The sequence below is a fragment of the Tetrahymena thermophila genome (assembly GCF_000189635.1).
Source record: "Tetrahymena thermophila SB210 genomic scaffold scf_8254795, whole genome shotgun sequence".
Classification (NCBI taxonomy): Eukaryota; Ciliophora; class Oligohymenophorea; order Hymenostomatida; family Tetrahymenidae; genus Tetrahymena; species Tetrahymena thermophila.
In genome coordinates, this window is record NW_002476551.1 from 1 (window position 1) to 15,013 (window position 15,013).

Below are 15,013 nucleotides of genomic sequence, written 5' to 3' on the forward strand. Positions count from 1 at the left end.
TAAAATATTCCAAGGTGAAATTAATTCTTGAATAGCATCATCTGCATTATTGTAATAGAAGAACTAATAAGTTAGAGGAAGATCTTCATCTGTACAACTCAATAATTAAATCTAAAAGATAGTTTCAAGCGCTATTCCTTATAAGGGATTTATACTTAAAAAGCAATTCTGAGGTGGAATATTAATTTAAATACTAATTGTAGACAAGCTTGGCATAACATATAATGGATTATACACAGAAAATCTTATTTAAAGTGTTGGCTTTGAGGGATTTATATTTTAAAAATAGTTCCAAATTCTGAATCTAATTTGGAAATAATCAAATTTGATTGCTGCAACTGGATCATTATTATATAATATAGCTCCTGCATAAGACAATTAATCTGATGAAACATTCTCACCATAATTTATTTAAAAATTAAGATCATCATTCAAATTAATTTTTCGGTTAATGTGTGTTGCTGTTAAAATATTTAGTGGAGGAATATCTAATTCTGTGAATATACAGGTTGTCGTAAAATTTGATTGCCTAGAATCTTTTTATCCAAAAACTGTAAACTAAATTATAGTGTATGGCTAAAAGGTTTTAGCAGGAAACGTAATACTACTGGCCCCTTGTTGCAATTAAATCTACTTATTCTAGTAATCATAGCAGATATGGTCATTAGAGGATAGGCTATTACATTTCCAACTAAAGTTGATATTTGAAGCTGAATTTGGATCTTGGATTTCATAATCCCTCGAATCTGTATTCAACACCATTTTATTTTAATAGCCTAAATTTAGACTTGAGCCTCCAATAATTTGCAGATACAAATCTGTAATTTAAATATAAACTGATATATTTTAGATGGCAACAATCTTACTATCTGAACTCAAATTCAAAATCAACTATTATTAAAGATGAATAGTTTAATATAAATAAATTAATTTTATTAATATTTGGGCAGATTAAAAAGTTGTATTTTAAATTTGAATATTAAAATCTATCTTTTTATAAATAATTTAGGAGGTATTTTTCAATATAAAAAATGTACACTCATATTAAAGGTTTAGTTAGATGCTAAGGAGTAAGGGAGAATGTCATATTGAAAGCTTGATTAATTGTATTGACTTAGGCTTTACTTTTAAAGCTGGTTAGAAACTAGTTGTAAATCAATAGGCTCATTAAAAGAAGTTATTTGGCCTAACTCGCATGTCTCTATGTAAAATTAAAAGTAGAAAGTCAAGCTCATAGATCTATTTATTTATTATTTTAAGATTAATTTATAAAAATAATTAATTCATTATAAAGAAAAATTAACCTATAAATTGGTGGGTACAAAGATTGCTAATAGTTGACTCTTATAAATTTTTATTTTTGATAAATAATTGTGAACATTTAAGTACCAGCTTAGTTAACCTTAAGTAAATAACTAAATTATATTGTTATGTTAATATTTGGTGGTAAGAATTTAGGGCCTATAATCAAACTAGTGTTTTTGTTTTAGCTTGCTTTTAATAATATTTCTTGTATACTTTCTTACTACTCGCTGCTTATGGAGCCTACAATTTGATTTAAAGTCCAATTAAGACTCATAAATTTTCTTCCTGCATCGTTTTGAATACTATAAAGAGTTATATTTATAGGATTACAGCTGTTTTCTATGTGATTATAGCTAAATTAAAGTTAAGAAACTCCAGGGAAATCTTAGAAAGTAACGTTTCTATAAAATGTGTTAATAAATGTATCCGTATAATCTATAAACTGCAGTTTATTTGGCAAAAAATTAATTGAATTATTCTCTATGATTGTCGATGAGTCACCTATTTATTAAAATAAAATATTTTAAAAATGAAAGTATTATAAATTTAAAGAGTTGAATTATAGAATATTTAATAAAATTAAGTTACTTAAATTAACCAAAATTTAATTCATATTGATTTTGCATTAAGAATCTAACCCGAGTATGCCTAATGTTGCTTAGTCAAATATTTATGAGCATAAAGACTAAGGTGTATTTGATATGATATTCATCAATGGAGATCCAAAATCAATACTAAGTTATGGAGATGTAGCACTTAATTTTGCATCAATAACAGCAATATTTTCATAGCTGCATTAATAAAATATTTTCCTTTAATCATTTTAGTTTTTGCAAATGCATCTTTTACTTGAAACATCTATTTATCTTGTTTCATTATAGCAAGTCTGGCATTATTCATTTTAAATTTATGACTAATCACATTGTTTACAGTTGGCATAGCAAGGATTGCATTATGGGCTCCAATAATTTTAGCATGAATCGCATGTGAGAGCAGTAAAATTACTTTAAAACCCATTTGGACAAAGGCTAACACAATTTTTGTTGTAGAGAAAGCTGTTGGGATAACAACTTAAACAATTATTTGAGCTATTTCCATCACAACTTGCACAAGTATTATCACATGCCTAACATAGCTATAATAACTAATTTTAAAATTAGTTTTCATTACAGGATTTTACACATTGTTTTGCAGTTTACTAATAGTATAATCCAGAGATACAAGATAAACAACTATTTGAATTTGGGCCATCACAAGTTTTACAAGTTGAATCGCAGATACATGATTTTGTGGCTTAATTATAATACAATCCAGGATTGCAGGATAAACAGCTATTTGAGTTTGGACCATCACAAGTTTTACAGGTTGGATCACAAATACATGATTTTGTGGCTTAATTATAATGCAATCCAGGACTGCAAGATAAGCAATTATTTGGATTTGGGCCATCACAAGTTTTACAGGTTGGATCACAAATACATTATTTTGTGGCTTAGTTATAATACAATCCAATTACGCAAGATAAGCAATTATTTGGATTTGGGCCATCACAAGTTTTACATGTTGGATCACAAATACATTGTTTTGTAGTTTAATTATAATAGAGTCCAGGACTACAAGATAAGCAATTGTTAGGATTTGGGCCATCACAAGTTTTACAGGTTGTATCACAAATGCATTATTATGTGGTTTAATTATAATAAAGCCCAATATTACAAGATAAACAATTATTTGGATTAGGACCATTGCAAGTTTTACAGGCTGGATCACATGATTAGCACTAGTTGAATTAATTAACAAATTAGTTGCTACCACAAGGTATACACTATTTTGTATTTTGCTGATAATAATATCCAGAAAAACATTATAAGCATACTTAGTTATAATCACACTATTTGCAGTTTATTTGGCACTATATTATGTTAAATAAATATTTTTAAGTGGGAATTAATTTATAAAAAAATTTAAAGAAAAGTTTTTTTTGTTAAAAAAATATAATTTTTTAAATTAAAATTAATCAAGAATATAATTAATATTCCTCTCTCTATAAACAAATTTAATAACTAAATTTACCAATTACACATATAGACCAAGCAAGCGAAGATAAATTTGATATTTTTCCCCAATATTATTATTATCAAATGGTGTTATCTTAATTGTTAAACTATCTACATTTAATTATTACTTAGTGATACTAAAAGCATTAGCTGAATAATACTAATAAGAACTTAAATATCCATAATCATTATAATAAGTGACTTAATTTATTTCAAATATCGATTATAAATCTACATTAGAAGGCATTTTGATATCAATAGTATACGTAAAAAAATAGGAAAATATCATTGTATTCCTAAATTATTAAAAAATTTAAAAAAAAAAGAATAACAAATTAAAAGGTTAAAAATATTGTGAATTATATTTTTTATATTAAAAATAAATTAATCTAAAGTGAATTTTTGATTAAGAAAAGATATAAATATTGCAATCATAATTTTTGTTTTGTTATTTTTTTTACGGGTTTTATGGAGTATATTTTATTATTATATCATTATTTGAAGTACAACTATTTCCTGATAAGGATTACAAATTCATAGGTGGAAAATTAAACAAATTTAAGCAATTCATGTCTGAGAAATAATTTTTCATGCTGTCAATTTCAGATTACTATGCAGATACTGAATAATTAATTATGCAATAACTAACTTAAATTTAAACAAAATGATTTAAAAATAAAACAATAATTTAAAAGAAGTATACAGTTAGCATTTAAACCACCATAATTCACTTATCCTGGTTAGCAAAAATACAAAGGATCAGCATATAAGTATTTTAAGACTGTTTATTTATGAAAATAAATAAATTCTTTTTTACATAATTTATTAATCAAAAATTTCACTTTGTAAAATAACCAAGAGAAATGTTCTAATTTTCTGAGTGTTCATTGTTAATCAATCCAATTTATTTTAAGGATATTTAGATTAATAATTTTTTGTGATTAATTAATTATTATAAAGTAAAGTGATATCGTTAGCCTTTAATAGGTAAGCTATTCTAATATTAGTTTCCAAGTAAATAAAAAATAAATTAATTCCATTTGAATTTATCTTACATTAGATTTTAATTTTAATTAAATAAACCCTTCTAAAATTGTTTTTAGACATAAAAATCTTAAAGATAACCATTTATTTAAATTCTATACATTTTAGAAGGGTTGGAGATTTAAAAGTTGATTTAAATGATTATAATCCATCTGTCAACATGCGAGCTTGCCTTAAACCAGTCATTATTTTCTTTAATTACAAATTATTTTAATTAAATTTAAGAATTTCAGGATGCTTTTAAACAAGTAAGTACTGACAAAACCTTCTTTTATTTGTAATTTAAATTAATACTTGAAATAGTGTATTTTAATTGCATTTATTTTCATATATAAATATATAAATTAGCACACTGATAATCATTAAAAAACTATTTGTTTTTTAAACCTTTTCAAAAAATCTAAAAGTTATTATAAACCAGCAAATAAATTAAAGTTCTTTATATATTAGTTAGTAGCAGCACCTTATAATTTATAGTATATCTTATTTCTTGAATAAATAATTTTTTGTGAAGCATTCTATATATTATTATCAAAAAAGATACAGATATCAATCAATTGATCTGATTATTTCTTAGAACTTGATCCTGCCTTAATTTTTGAAAAATAAAGCAGTAGCTATTACATAACAAACAAATAAGAAAATTCATTTAAATAAATTCCATCTATTTTTTAAATAGTATTCTCTAAAAGTTAAAATAATTTTAAAAACTAGCAATTAAACTTTGGTCCAATGTAATTGTTAGCTACATAAATAAATGTAAGAAAATTTATTTCTAGTTTATCTATTAATAATAAATTAATTTTGGTGAAGCATTCTATTATTACTAAGAAGAATTAGATTATTTTAGATTGTAATCAATTAATCTGATTATTTTTGAAAACTCTATCCGCTTTTAATCTTTGAAAAGTAAAGCAGGAGCTATTACAAAACTAATCAATACATTCATTTAAATATTTTCCTTCAAGAATATATCTTATTTATTTTTTACACTTTAATTTAATAATCTATTATAATTAATTACTAAAGCATATCATTTACTCTTTGTCTTTATAATTTTACTGATATTATTTGATATAAAATCTAATGAATGATTAATAAAAATGGAGGTAAATAAATAAAGCAAACATATAAATATCTAATAGCAATAAGAGATTGTTAAAAATTTCATAAATCTATTTAAAAACCGAAATAAAAAGAAATGCTATCGATCTTTAAGTAAAACAATTTATTTTTTAACATACATAATGCCTAAAATTTTAGCTTCAAAATAAAAATAATTAATCTAATTCACTTTCATGAAAGGTTGAAGATTTAAAAATGGAGTTAAATGGTTTTAGTTATATTTATACATATGAGAGGATGGATTGATTGTAAATTATTGATTATGTTTTTCTAACTTAAGTGCGTGAAATAAAACCAAATAAAACTTAGACTCAATCAAGAATTATATATTAAATAAGTAAATAGATAGAGAGAATCAATATCCATCATTTAGATAATTATAATTATCTAATTATTTATTAGGTGAAAACTAATTAATTAATATTTCTATTTGGTTCTAAATTAAAGATCGAATTTACAATTTCATCATAAGTGATGTTTACATTCAAATAAACAAATACTACCCTAATCGTCGAAAAGCCCAACTAACTGGGTAGTTAAGGGAGCACTAAATTTTAAAATCTTTAAAGGTCAAAAAAAATCTTAATTTTTTCACCTTAATACGAAGGCGAAGAAATAAATAATATGGTAATATATAATCCAATTATTAACTTGTTAAATAAAAGTTAAATAATATTTAGTCATTTATATTGTTTTCTATGCAAAATCTTATTATCTTATTAACAAAGGCTTTTATAAGACTTATTTGAATTTTAAATCTATTGGCAAAGATATAAGCTTATTATAATTATCATAGATTAGTATCTAATAATTAATTTCTTATGGATTTAATTAATTCAACCATTCATTCATATATTTTGTTAACTCACTATTTTTTTAGTTATCAGATTGTTTGGTATTTTTTTTGCTTTTTCTTTGAACAAAATATCCTGCCAATATTAATTCAAGCAGTAGCTATTACATAACTGATAAATTAATTATTCACTTCTTTTTCATATCCTCCATTATTTTATTTTTATTACTTAATATGATCAAAACTAAAATTAAAAATATAAAATATTATAATTTAAAATTATGAAATATATTTTTTTATTTAGAATCTCTTTTTATTTATCAACTTATATTTTATTATTTTATCAAAAATAAAAGAAAATTATTTTTAAAATTACACAATCAAAAAATAAATAGGAGGATTTAATTAAAATCTTATAAAGACTTAATAAAAGATTGACAGTAAATAAGGTTACAAAATTTAATTAGAAACTTTTCAACTCCTTTTGATACACTCTATTTTAACTCATTTTGATACAATCTAATCATTCATTATTAATATATTTTTAAACTGAAAAATATTTTTATTTTTCATAAATACATTCAAAAAAATAATTATTTGAAATATATATCAATATAATCTAAATCCTCTTTTATTGATAAGTATATATGATGAAATATTTGCATAAAATTAAAAGATTAAGTCAAACAAAATCTTAGTTTTTTCACCTTAATATGAAGGCGAAGAAATAAATTATATGGTAATATATAATCTAATTATTAACTTGTTAAATAAAAGTTAAATAATATTTAGTCCTTTATATTGTTTTCTATGCAAAATCTTATTATCTTACTAATAAAGGCTTTTATAAGACTTATTTGAATTTTAGATCTATTGGCAAAGATATAAGCTTATTATAATTATCATAAATTAGTATCTAATAATTTATTTCTTATGGATTTAATTAATTCAATCATTCATTCATATATTTTGTTAACTCACTATTTTTTTTAGTTATCAGATTGTTTGGGATTTTTTTTAGCTTTTTCTTTGAACAAAATATCCTTCCAATTATTAATTCAAGCAGTAGCTATTAAATTACTGATAAATAAATTATTCGCTTCTTTTTCATCTCTTCCATCATTTTATATTACTTAATATGATTAAAACTAAAATTAAAAAAATAAAATATTATAATTTAAAATTAAGAAATATATTTTTTTATTTTGAAGCTAAATATCTATTTATATTTATTTTATTATTTTATCAAAAATAAATAAAAATAATTTTTAAAATTACACAATCAAAAAATAAATAGGATGATTTAATTGATTAAAATCTAATGAAGACTCAATAAAAGATTGACAGTAAATAAGGTTACAAAAATAAATTAGAAATTTTTTAACTCCTTTTGATATACTCTATTTTAACTCATTTTGATAAAATCTATTCATTATTAATATATTTTTAAATTAAAAAATAATTTTTCATAAATACATTCAAAATAATTATTTGAAATATATATCAATATAATCTAAATCCTCTCTTATTAAGTTTATTAAGGATAAATATATATGATGAAATATTTGCATAAAATTACAAAAAATATTAATTTTTCTTAAATTTTTGTAGAAATTATTTTTTGGGAAATTACAGTGTTTATTTTAAGTAAAAGATTTAATTCTTATCATTTTCTTTAGTTTTAATCTAAAAAATTATAGGAAGGAATCGATTTTTATTGCTAAAAACAAAGATCAAACTGAAACTGAATAACAGAAATTATTTAAAGTTAAACTTTGAAAATAAACTAAATTTTAAAAAAAATGATTTTAAAAGGTGATATTCTTTCTTTAAGTGAAAAACAAGAAAATATAAAAATATAAAGTTAGCTCAAACATCAATATTAAATATTATTTATTTTAAATCAAATAAATTATACAATTTACCAATAATACTTTTGGATTCATTACATTTAATATATTTTTGAATCAGCAAGATCATAAAAAATGACTTTATTAACTCTATGAATACCATTTCTGTTAGAAAAGATATTATAAATAGGATTATAAATTGATTCGACTCACTTGGAGTTTTACCACTAGATACAGCCAAAATGATATAGTAGTAAACTAAGCTTATAACTATTAACAAAATTAGAGAAACTGTTTTACCTATTGAACCCTTTTTGAAGGTAAATATAATTCCTAAAAAAACTATCTTCATTAATGAACTGTTTATTATGGCTATTATTACCTGCTAAATTAGCATATTATAACCTTAGAATAATATTGAAATAACTAAGGTGTGTATTGTTTTTAAGTAAAGAAGAGTGAATCTTAAAGGCCTTTAAAGGATATCATCAAAAATGTAAAAAATACTAAAAAATTAATGAAAAATTGCTACCTTTTTCGCTTTAGAAAGTTACAAATAAACATTGATTTTTTAGATTTCTTCTTCATCTTAAACCTATTTTATCTAGGTTTATGAGCTTGTTTGAGTTTTGATTTTTTCAACACTTTTAGAGCTTGATTATGATTTAATTATTTGCAATTAGTTAGATTCAGCCTTCTCTTCGTTTAATTCAATATTTTGTTCTTAAAATATTTTTAAGTTTCTTTGGATTTGTTATGTTTATAAATTGAGGAATTTTTATCTTTTTCTTCTTCTATTAAATTAATTATATATTTTTTAATCAGGAGGTGATAGAATCTATTGATTTTACTAGATTTCATGTTAGACATTTTCTTTACTATTAAATTGATGTGTAAAAGGAGAGTGCTGGAATACATCGTTATTTATCATTTAAGAATTTTCACAAATATTTTAGTTATTATCGTCAATTTATTATTATTGGTATCTCAACTCTTATAACTATTCATTTTACAATTAATTATTTAGTTCTTGATTATGAACTTTTTAGTATCTTTTTTTTACTGCTTATTTGTCTAAGAATCTTCCAATAATAAATAATTAAATTTCAGTCAGTGTGAATATTATCAAGAGCCAAAATATTATATACATATAAAAGTTCTCAAAACTTGCTATATTTAATATCCCTTATTCTCCAAATGCTGTCTACAAATTTTTATTTTTTGAGAACATGTCATCAATATCTTCAATGATGGTTGTTGGTTTTTAGGAGGCACAGCAGCACAAGTATCCATTTTAAGCAATTTTTGTTATACCACAATTTTATTTACTCCATGAAAGATTATTTTTTTAAATGCATGTCATATTATATAACTTACTAGAATTTGTATTATTAAACTAGTAAATAATAGTAGACTGATTTGAGATTGTTTAAGAAGATGAATTATAAATCTATGGTGATATTACTTCATTCTTAGAGTAGGTAAAGTTTTAACTAATATTTTTGAATTGCTATGTGTATGCCTAAAAATCTGAAGTATTTTCATAAATATTTTACTTATAATTATTTCTTGAAATACTAAATATGCTAGTTTAATTTTCGGAATTTTAATAACCTGTATTTATAACATATTTGAATAAGTTTTTCTATGTTACTTTATCTGACAAAAGAGTGGACAAATCACCATTTAGAATAATTTGTCCTTAGTTTGGTAAGCTAATATTATTAAGCAGATTTCCAATCTAACTTGATATTTTATCGTATGACTAAAAATCTTCGTATGAGTTATTACTATTCAAACTAACGCTTGAGTTTAAAATTTTAAAAGAGTCTACCATATTTTAAATTTAAATGTCATTATTTTATTGTAAGTGGCTAAGATTACTATTTTGTATGGTTGAATTAGTATTTTGGAGTATTGCTTAAAGTTAATCAAATATTTTATTTTTCTATGTTGTAACACTGTTTTATTAAGATTAGCTAAAGACTAGTTATGATAGTTAAGCAGTTACTTTGTTTGCAAATGTAGATAAAAGGGAGAATTTAGGTATTTAGAAAGATAATTATTATATATTTTAAATAAGTAAAGTTTCTAAATCATTTATTTGCTATGAAAATTAATTGTTTTTACTGATGTCTTCTGCTATAATGCTTAAAGTCACTAGTTAGTTTGTGATTTATATATTTGAGCTCTATAAAGCTTAAAAAGTCTGTTGATTTACCAGTTTATAATATTCATCAGCTGATTTATTCTAAGCTTGAACCTATATTGTAGAAGAGGTATTATAAACTCCTAGCTAAGAATCCATTACTTGTACCATAAAAACTAGATTTCCTTAAGGCAGAACTGTTTAAATTGAGTTGTTTATAGTCTAATCTTATATCTATCTTCTTAAAATATTCCAAGGTGAAATTAATTCTTGAAGAGCATCATCTGCACTATTGTAATAGAAGAACTAATAAGTTAGGGGAAGATCTTCATCAGTACAATTCAATAATTAAACCTAAAAGATAGTTTCAAGCGCTATTCCTTATAAAGGATTTATACTTAAAAAGCAATTCTGAGGTGGAATATTAATTTAAATACTAATTGTAGACAAGCTTGGCATAACATATAATGGATTATACACAGAAAATCTTATTTAAAGTGTTTGCTTTGAGGGATCTATATTTTAAAAATAGTTCCAAATTCTGAATCTAATTTGGAAATAATCAAATTTGATTGCTGCAACTGGATTATTATCATATAATATAGCTCCAGCATAAGACAAGGAATCTGATGAAACATTCTCACCATAATTTATTTAAAAATTAAGATCATCATTCAAATTAATTTTTCGGTTAATGTGTGTTGTTGTTAAAATATTTAGTGGAGGAATATCTAATTCTGTGAATATACAAGTAGTCGTGAAATTTGATTGCCTAGAATCTTTTTATCCTACAACAGTAAACTAAATTATAGTGTATGGCTAAAAGGTTTTAGCAGGAAACGTAATATTACTGGCCCCTTATTACAATTAAATCTACTTATTCTAATAATCATAGCAGATATGGTCATTAGAGGATAGGCTATTACACTTCCAACTAAAGTTGATATTTGAAGCAGAATTTGAATCTTGAATTTCATAATCCCTCGAATCTGTATTTAAGATCATTTAATTTTGATAGCCTAAAACAAGGCTTGATCCTCCAATAATTTGCAAAAACAAATCTGTAATTTAAGTATTAACTGAGATATTTTAGATGGCAACTATCTTACTATCTGAACTCAAATTCAAAATCAACTATTAATAAAAATGGATAAATAAATATAATAAATATTTGAGTGTTTTATTTTGAAGTGGTTTATTTTAAATTGGAATAATAAATTCAATTTCTCTATATGGAAGTATTATTTTACACTCAAAATAATATTAATTTTTTATTAAATTAATTACATTTCTGTTATTGCTAAATTAATTAAAAATTTTTTGAAATATTTTTAATATTTATGATAGATTAGTTTAAATATTTTGATGGTGTTTCTTTAATAATATTTACAAAAAATTTACACTGATATTAAAAGTTTAGTTAGATGCTAAGGAGTAAGGGAGAATGTCATATTGAAAGCTTGATTAATTGTATTGACTTAGACTTTACTTTTAAAGCTGGTTAGAAGTAAGTTGTAAATCAACAGGCTCATTAAAAAAAGTTATTTGGCCTAACTCGCATATCTCTACGTAAAATTAAAAGTAGAAACTCAAGCTCATAGATCTATTTATTTATTATTTTGAGATTTACTTATAAAACTAATTAATTCCTTATAAAGAAAAATTAACCTATAAATTGGTGGGTACAAAGATTGCTAATAGTTGACTCTTATAAATTTTTATTTTTGATAAATAACAGTGAATGTTTAAGTACCAGTTTAGTTAACCTTAAGTAAATAACTAAATTATATTGTTATGTTAATATTTGGTGGTAGGTATTTAGGGTCTATAATCAAACTAGTGTTTTTGTTTTAGCTTGCTTTTAATAATATTTCTTGTATACTTACTTACTACTTGCTGCTTATGGAGCCTACAATTTGATTTAAAGTCCAATTAAGACTCATAAATTTTCTTCCTGCATCGTTTTAAATACTATAAAGAGTTATATTTATAGGATTACAGCTGTTTTCAATGTGATTATAGCTAAATTAAATTTAAGGGATTCCAGGGGAATCTTAGAAGGTAATGTTTCTATAAAATGTATTTATGAAAGTGTCTTTATAATCTACAAACTGCAGCTTATTTGGTAATAGATTAATTGAGTTATTTTCCATGATTGTCGATGAGTCACCTATTTATTAAAATAAAATAAAATTTAGAATAAAATATTTAAAAATGAAAGAATATATAAGTTTGATGAGTTTAATTTTTTAATATTTAATAAATTTAACATACTTAAATTAACTAAAATTTTATTCCCATTGATTTTGCAAGAAGAATCTAACCCAAGTTTGCCTAGTGTTGCTTAATCAAATATTTATGAGCACAAAGACTAAGGCGTATTTGATATGATATTCATTAATGGAGACCCCAAATCAATAATAAGTTATGGAAATGTAGCACTTAATTTTGCATCAATGACAGCAATATTTTCATAGCTGCATTAATAAAATATATTCCTTTAATCATTTTAGTTTTTGCAAATGCATCTATTACTTTAAACATCTATTTATCTTGTTTCATTATAGCAAGTCTGACATTTTTAAATCTATGACTAATCACATTGTTTACAGTTGGAATAGCAGGGATTGCATTATGGGCTCCAATAATTTTAGCATGAATCGCATGTGAGAGTGTTAAAATTACTTTAAAATCCATTTGGACATAGGCTAACACAAATTTTGTTGTAAAGAAAATTGTTAGGGTAACAACTTAAACAATTATTTAAATCCTTTCCATCGCAGCTTGCACAACTTTTATCACATGACTAGCATTGCTATAATAATAAATTTGGAAATTCATTTTAATTACAAGATTTTACACACTTTTTTGCAGCTTACTAATAGTAAAACCCTGAGTTACAAGATAAACAATTAGTTTAACTTGGGCCGTCACAAGTTTTACAGGTTGGATCACAAATACATGACTTTGTGGCTTAATTATAATACAGTCCAGGATTGCAAGATAAGCAATTGTTTGGATTTGGACCATCACAAGTTTTACAGGTTGGATCACAAATACATGACTTTGTGGCCTAATTATAATACAGTCCAGTACTACAAGATAAGCAATTATTTGGATTTGGACCATCACAAGTTTAACAGGGTGGATTACATGACTAGCATTAGTTTGTTTATTTCTGATAATAATACCCAGAAAAACATTATTAGCATACTTAATTATAATCACACTATTAACAGTTTACTTGGCACTATATTATATTAAATAAATATTTTTAAGTGAGGATTCATTTTTTAAAATTTAAACAAAAGTTTTTCATGATATTAAATTTCAAATAAATAATTTTTTTATATTCTAATTTATCAAAAAAAAACATCTCTCTCTCTATTAAAAAATTTAAAAGTTAAATTTACCAATTATACATATAGACCAATAGACCAAAAATAAATTTGATATTATATTCCAATATTTGGCTGTAATTTAATTGTTAAACTATCTACATTTAATTATTTATTAAACACAATTTATTAATTCGTAGAATAGCCTTAAGTAGTATATAGTTAAGTATATCCAATTTAATTTTTATAAGGTACTTTATTTATTTCAACTATTGGTTTTAAATCATTGTTAGGAGGCATATTGAGATCTATAGCAAGGAAAAAATAATAAGAATATATTACTGTATTCCTAATTTATTTATAAAATATTTTGAAAATAAAAGAAGAAGAAAAAATTAAAACATCAAAAATATTGTGATTTCTATTTTTGATTTTAAAAATAAATTAATTATGAAAAGATTTAAATATTGATTGCTCTCATAATATTTGTTTATTTAATTATTTTTTTTACTGGGTTTCGGGAGTATATTTTATTATGATTTCACTATTTGAATTACAACTACTTCCTGATAAGTATTATAGTTAGTTGATTGAAAAAACATTTAAATTTAAGCAATTCATGTTTGAGAAATATTTTTTCATGCTATCTATATCAGATTGCTATGCAGGTGCTACATAATTAATTATACAATAACTAACTTATGTTTATAAAAAATAATTTAATAATAAAACAATAATTTAAATGGAATTTATTTACAATTTGGATTCTAACCTTAATTGATAAATTATGTTTGGCTGCAATCTTACCATTTTTTAGCAAATAAATATTTTAAGACTGTTTATTTATGAAAATAAATAAATTATTTTTTACAAAATTTATGAATCAAATATTAGACTTTGTAAAATAACCAAGAGAAATGCTCTAATTTTCTAAGTTTTCATTGTTGGTTTGTTTATTCAATTTATTTTTAGGAGATTTAGATTAATAATTTTTTGTGATTAAATAAATATTATATTGTAAATTGATTAATTAAGCCTTTTCTTTGTATACAAGTCATCCTAATATCCTAATATTAGTTGCCAAGCAAATAAAAAATAAATTAAAAGAATTTGTATTTATCTTATATTAGATTTTAATATTAACTAAATAAATAAACCCTTCTAAAACTTATTTAAGATACAAAAATCTTAAAGATAACCATTTAATTAAATGCAAAACATATTAGAAGGGTTGGAGATTTAAAAATTGCTTTAAATGATTATAAGCCATCTGTCAGAAAGCAGGCTTTAAGCCAGCCACTCATTATTTTCTTTTAATTATTAAGTTTTTTTAATTCAAATTAAGACTGTAA

General features: G+C 22.9%; 3 protein-coding genes across 3 annotated transcripts; all 3 read right to left on the minus strand. All coding sequences in view use genetic code 6, as the record gives it.

Moving 5' to 3' along the window:
- Nucleotides 1-237: 237 nt before the first annotated feature.
- Nucleotides 238-3,609, minus strand: TTHERM_01393280 (REJ domain protein; the record flags this gene model as incomplete). The annotated part of the gene is made up of 5 exons (XM_001029631.2): nt 238-891; nt 1,038-1,239; nt 1,305-1,806; nt 1,894-3,217; nt 3,379-3,609. Coding segments are annotated over 5 exons (2,913 nt in total), but the record flags the coding sequence as incomplete, so codon positions are not given.
- Nucleotides 3,610-8,193: 4,584 nt separating this feature from the next.
- On the minus strand, nt 8,194-12,266 carry TTHERM_01393290 (REJ domain protein; the record flags this gene model as incomplete). Its single annotated transcript, XM_001029632.2, has 4 exons — nt 8,194-8,556; nt 8,707-11,457; nt 11,725-11,926; nt 11,992-12,266. 4 exons carry the CDS (start codon nt 12,264-12,266, stop codon nt 8,194-8,196), a joined length of 3,591 nt encoding a protein of 1,196 aa, XP_001029632.2.
- Nucleotides 12,267-12,717: 451 nt separating this feature from the next.
- Nucleotides 12,718-13,747, minus strand: TTHERM_001393293 (transmembrane protein, putative; the record flags this gene model as incomplete). Its single annotated transcript, XM_012795864.1, has 2 exons — nt 12,718-13,573; nt 13,737-13,747. The coding sequence occupies 2 exons, from the start codon at nt 13,745-13,747 to the stop codon at nt 12,718-12,720; spliced, it is 867 nt and encodes a 288-aa protein (XP_012651318.1).
- Nucleotides 13,748-15,013: the final 1,266 nt, after the last annotated feature.